The 6037-nt window shown below is 34.1% G+C and overlaps 1 protein-coding gene across 1 annotated transcript; it reads right to left on the bottom strand.

The window, feature by feature from the left end:
• Positions 1–2089: 2089 nt before the first annotated feature.
• Positions 2090–5261, bottom strand: LOC132167155 (Transducin/WD40 repeat-like superfamily protein). The gene is made up of 2 exons (XM_059578055.2): positions 5191–5261; positions 2090–3568 (listed from the first exon to the last, which is right to left on the bottom strand). The coding sequence occupies exon 2, from the start codon at positions 3524–3526 to the stop codon at positions 2489–2491; it is 1038 nt and encodes a 345-aa protein (XP_059434038.1). The 5' UTR covers positions 3527–3568; positions 5191–5261; the 3' UTR covers positions 2090–2488.
• Between the last annotated feature and the right edge of the window lie 776 nt (positions 5262–6037).

Here is a 6037-nt window from a genome sequence, read left to right as displayed (position 1 = left end):
TTTTACAGTAATTAACTACAAAATATTTCATTTATTTTGGTGTAAAATATTTTGCCTTTTCCAAAAAAAAATAATAAAATAAAAAAGATTATTTTTCGCCATTTGTTGTAAGTCCTAAAAAAAACCCTATCACATTTGCTTGTTTGGAGCGTGAGTAAGCAGTGAAAAATAATTTACATAAATAAGAAGCATAAATCATAATATGCCATTATTTTTCTTAGTCAAATACTAAAAAAAGAAAGAAAAAATGAAGGCCACTGAATTCGTTTAATTCTCTCTCATAACATTTCGTTATTCTGGAATCTGAGCTGTGATTGGCAAAATAGCAATTCCAGCTGTCCTTATACCGGTTCTCACTCTCCCTTCCATATTCCTTTATAGGAAAAAAATTCCGCAAATCATTGTCTATGAAAACAGACAAAAGAATTTTGGAAAAGAAAACAAATGCCGGCCAGATTCAATGAACTGCTTCTTCATCTACTCACGCCATGGAATGGAATCACTCTTTAGGTCCTGTTTAGGTGCGGACTAGACCTTTAAATTGGACTAGTTAACACTAGGTATAGCTAGTCTTTTGTTTGATAATACTTTATTTTTGAGAATAGTATATTCTCATGGGACAACTAATCACATACACACAGGGTTAGCTAAGCCACTAAAAAATGAGTGACTTAGCTAATCATTTCCTGTATGATTAAATTAACTGTGTAAATTGTCATAAACAACCTCACTTGTGGAATTAAATTTTGTTCTCTCTTTCCGATTCTTCTATATTTCTCTCCGTTTCTCTTTTCTCCATTTTTATATTTCGTTCTCTCTTTTTTTTTATCTCTTTTTCTATTTTCTCTCTGATTCTTCTGGTACAGTTTTTCTACAAGTACAAACGATTTTTTTTTTTTCTCTATGCCGTCTCCCTTCTCTGTACCGTTTCTCTTTTTTTAATTCTGTTTTTTGATTTCTTTTGATTCTCTGTACCGTTTCTCTCTGATTTTATTCTTTCTTCTCTCTGTTGCCTTTTTTTTTTTATTCTGTTTCTCTGAATCTCTTTTTTCTCTTTTTTTTTTCTTTGACGGAGAAACAAAATCTGCAAGGTTTTTATAAAATACAAATATATAATATATTTTTTAATTTCTTTTGATTCTCTGTACATTCTCCAACTATATTTTTTTTAATTTCAAGATTGAGTTGGATTCCGTTTTCTCCAACTACATATTTTTTTTATATAAATAATTTTGTAGCATAATTGCAACAAAAAAAAAAAAAAGCGCCACATACCTGACATAATTAAAAACAAAAAAGAAAAAGAAATTATAATAAAATTGTTTATGTTTTTTAAAAAAAAAAAAAAAAAATGAAAGTCCTTAATAATATAAATTATATTTGTATTATAAGGGTATTTTAGAAAATTTGATTACAATATGATTCCATTCACCAACATATTGTATTGTACCAAACGAAATAATAGGATTAGTTAGTCTATTCAGCGTTACAACCAAATAAAGGAATAAGAATAGCTAATCTATTCCATACTTTTATATTCTTAGTAGTAGCTAATCTATTTCCAATAGACTAGACATTCCGCGAATCAAACAAGACCTTAGTTTAGGAAACAAATCAACAATGAAACACAGGTCAACTTCGATAATTGACAGAGAGGATGATTACTAATAATTGATATCATCATCAATATGAATTCTTCCTTTTTGAGGGTTGATTTATGATTTAAACTCCACTTGTAGAGTTTTTTTTTTTTTTTCCTCTAAAGAATTCTATAAACTTACTCAATATTTAAATTGTTAAGATATTGTCACTTCAATATCATCACATATAATGTGTTTTGTTTCAGTTTTGTTTAGATATTCTTAATTTTTTTAAAATTTTATTATTATAACGACTGATATAGTGATATGACTAGATCTCAACAATTTAATTTGAAAAACAATAGTTGACATTTGAATACAAGTAGTGGATAGAATACCCTAAGAACACTAAATAATCATTATTAAAAAAAGAAAAAAAAACACATGTGAAAGCAGATGATATTGTTTCTATGAAGACAAAATATTGAATTGACATGAAGGCTCGTCCAAGCATCGGGAAGAAAATATTTTTAGTTTTTTGTTCTGCTTTTGTAATTTTTAACCAAAAAGAAGGCTCCAGTCATTCCCATTTCAAAGTTAAAAAACTGAAACACAACACATTATATGAGACCAACACATTATATGAGCCACCCTAGGTGGTGGCTGAGCCACTTCCAAGCCTTTTTAAGGGGTGGCTCCCCAAACAACGGCTGGGAGTGACTCGGTCACCCCATTAGTTTCCGGGCTGGCTTGGCCAATATTCCAAAATGGAAGAACATATCTTTTACATTGCCAATAAAGATGCCAAAATTCAACTTGGGAACTACAGAAGAGATACAACCTTTTCAAAGTCTTTGTAGGGCTCTTTAAACAGTCTCTGAGGTGCAGCTTCTTTTTAAGTTTCAATTTCAGATCTCCCCCAAATAAATCTGCTTATCACTACTGCAAGATCCAACAATAGGTTCAGTGGGATGGAAGACACATTCATTGACTGATCCATTGTGGCCAGGGAGCTTATACAAGATGCCTCGAGAAGTTGTATCCCATATGTAAACCATCCTATCAGAACTCCCTGCTGTGACTTTGCTTCCGTCAGGCGACCAGCCACATTTCAACAGGTTCTTTTCGAAGTTGTGCTGGTGTCCTCCCATTACCTTCACACATCGATTCTGCGGTGCATATGGGCGCATATCCCATATGCAGAGTTTGCAGTCCATGCCATTCGTAAGAAGATACGACCCATCAGGACTCAACTGCATACCTGTTATCATATCTTGATGGCCTTGAAGCGTCATTATCACTTCACCTTTGCGCACGTCCCAAACCTTAATGTCATTGTCAATGCCGCCTGTGAAGATCTTGTCAGATGCATCTGAGAAACTGACGGCTGTAATTTGATATTTATCTGGAAATGTCTGAATGGCACCCCTCTGCCGCATATCCCACAGTTTGGCAGTTCCATCATCAGATCCACTGACAACAAGTGGAGGTCCCCTCCGACAAGGACAGCATGAATTCACAAACGAGGAGTGTTCTGCCATTTTCTTTATCTGCTTCCCCGTTTCAACATCCCATGCCCTTAGAGTTTTATCGGGGCTGGCTGATATTATCTGAGTTCCATCAGTAGTCCAATGAAGATCGAGAACTGCATTCTTGTGTCCTTTTAAAACAATGAAGTTCTTGCAATCCCCATACACATTCCACAGAAAAATTTCTTTGTCGTGAGACCCAGATGCAATGGCCGTTCCCGCTGGATTGAACTTCATTGTGTATATAGCACTCTGGTGACCCGCCAGCAACATGATTGGTGATTCCAAACCTGATGTACGCTGTTTTCCGTTTGGCCCAGGTCCTCGAGGGCCACTAAATGGGACAGTAGACCATTCCATTGGTCGTGGACCAACTGTAGACAAAGCATTTTCAGTCCTTCCTGGAACAACTTCCATCCCGGTCTACTGCTTTCTTTAGCAGGTTCTACACAGCAAATCCTGAGAAAAAAAAAACTAAAGAAATTAGCCATCCATGTCAAACAAAGGAGGATGAAATAGCTGAACTGATTATCATGACTACAACCATGTCAGACAATTTTATTTCAAATTGTTCTAAATTCAGGAAAAGAAGGTTATATTAATTAAGGAAGCGAAAGAGAATATGAAGATGGAATGGCAACAAAGAATAGATGAGGCCACCCCAACTAATTGATGAGAATCCATAATGTAATCAGAATTCGGACTTAAGTTGAGTTCAGGTGGATCATCTAAACTCGAGAAGAGATCATAAGTAAAGCTCACAGTAATGAAGCAAACCATTGCACCAACTAAGAGATAAGAGAAGGGGGCAAAAAACAATCATGACCACACAAATGTGATGTTCATTTTTATCAATTCTAACAATTAGTGCATGATGCTGATATTTTCTCAAGATCATCATCCAACGAAGGATCAAACAAGAACCTACAATCATGAGATACAAGTAGAATGCTGCCGGTGGTCAAGAAATGTGCACCTAAGATACAATTAGTTCATAGGTTCTAATCTTCTATTTAGTCATTTGGTAAGATTTGAACCTAAGATATAACAATCACATCCTCCCCCTTTTTGCTGAGATGAGACAATATCAGTTTAGATCTTAGATTCAAATCTTGCTAATCCAATTTACTTAGTAAGATTTGAACCTAAAATCTACTCTAACCACATCCTACTTCTTTACCACCTTTTTAAGAGATAAAAAGAAAAAGAAAAAGATATACTCATTGCACGCAGAGAAAGTAATTACTAGTTTACAAATTTATTGTGGTCAGTTGCGTGTTCCTTCAAAGAGGCTTAAAGAATGAGACAGAAACTATCACAGTTTTTTGACAAGTAATTAGGTATAATCCATTAGAGCAATGTTATATACCATCTTTTTATCCCCAAAAGTTGATGTGGCTTTTAAAATCACCATTTGATCAAAATTCAATAGTGATCAATCCTAAATTCAATAGTGATTTTAAAGTCATATCAACTTTGGGAGGATAAAAAGACGGTATGCAGCATTACTCTATTCAAATAGACCAAGAGCAGTATCCCTTGGCATCATACTCTCTTTTTCAGACTAATAATTCCAATGCATCTTGTAATAAAAACTTGGCACAAACATTTAATAAACGCGCAAATCAATTGAATTCCCAAACAATTTGCATCAATTCAGTTTTTCCTACCCTAAAAGAAGCTTCACTAAGGATATTCAATACCCTTTGACATATACAAATTTTTCTTTGATGTATGTATAATGAAGTTCCTACAACTTTGACACACTGCCATTTCTCTTGTTATAAAACCTCAGCGTTCTAGGGCTGCTCATTTGGCAACCCCAGTTGCAATTGTTCTCAGTAAAATTGGTCCTCCTTCAACCTAGACTAGAAATAACAAAACAAACCAATGAGAATTCATTTTCCCTTTTCTTTGTTTTTTCGGTGTTCAAGATAACCCACAATTTACCCAACTAAAAAAGAGTAATAAGAGCCTAAGATTCATCCATTTCACTGCTCAGCTATGATGACTCTACCGCAGCAGGATTTCAAAATAACAATGCTATTCCATGGAACTAGGGTTTCACAGAGAGAGCATACCTGGTAGATTTGGTAAACCCTGGAGGGTTCTTTTTTTCTTCGATAGTGACGGAGAACAGTCAACTCACTCTCTGGACATGATACACATGAAACCCTATCACGAAACCCAATTTATAGAGTAATATGATTTAGTTAAACGTCGTCGTTTTCGATTTAATGATTTCCACCCAGCTATACACATAAAATTATTATCCCAATGCCGTGTGTCGTATTCCACTACCAATAACAATATATATCGTCCAAAGGAATATTTAATAGCTCACAAAAAATTAGAAAATAATATTTGATGGCTTAGGAAAAAATTAAGGAAAGGAATCTTGAATTACTAAAATTTCTAAAATCAAAAACATAGACTTTTATTTTTCTTTGTGTATTTCAGAGGCCCCTAACAGCCATTCAACGTTGTTGGTGAGAGTGGACATATTAACCGTTTACTGTCTATTGACTGCAACCGAACATACATTAACCATCTACCGCCAGAAGTCGGTTGATAATCGGTTAAGGATTTTTATACCGACGTTAATTCAGTTCAATTAATCGGTATAAATATTTTGCTGTCGACTAACCGAATTAATCGATAATTAACCAATAATAAATATTATATGACCAATTTATTAGTAGAGGTGTAGACCATATGTATGGTGGACTCTTATTGTGTTAATTAATGGGCCTACTTAAAATTTGTTTTGTTTATTAACTTATTTTAGCCCAAAAAACAATTTGGGCCCTTAAAACAATCAATTTTTTGCTCAATTAAAAAAGCCCACAATTAACCGATTAACCGAACTAATTAACCGAAATATATGTTTAACCGAAACTTTTGAAATAAATTATTATCAAAAGGTAA

This window comes from Corylus avellana, chromosome 2 (genome assembly GCF_965113065.1).
Source record: "Corylus avellana chromosome 2, dhCorAvel1.hap1.2, whole genome shotgun sequence".
Taxonomy (NCBI): Eukaryota; Viridiplantae; Streptophyta; class Magnoliopsida; order Fagales; family Betulaceae; genus Corylus; species Corylus avellana.
The sequence above is the reverse complement of the archived record's forward strand: the minus strand, read 5'-3'. Positions and strand labels throughout refer to the sequence as shown.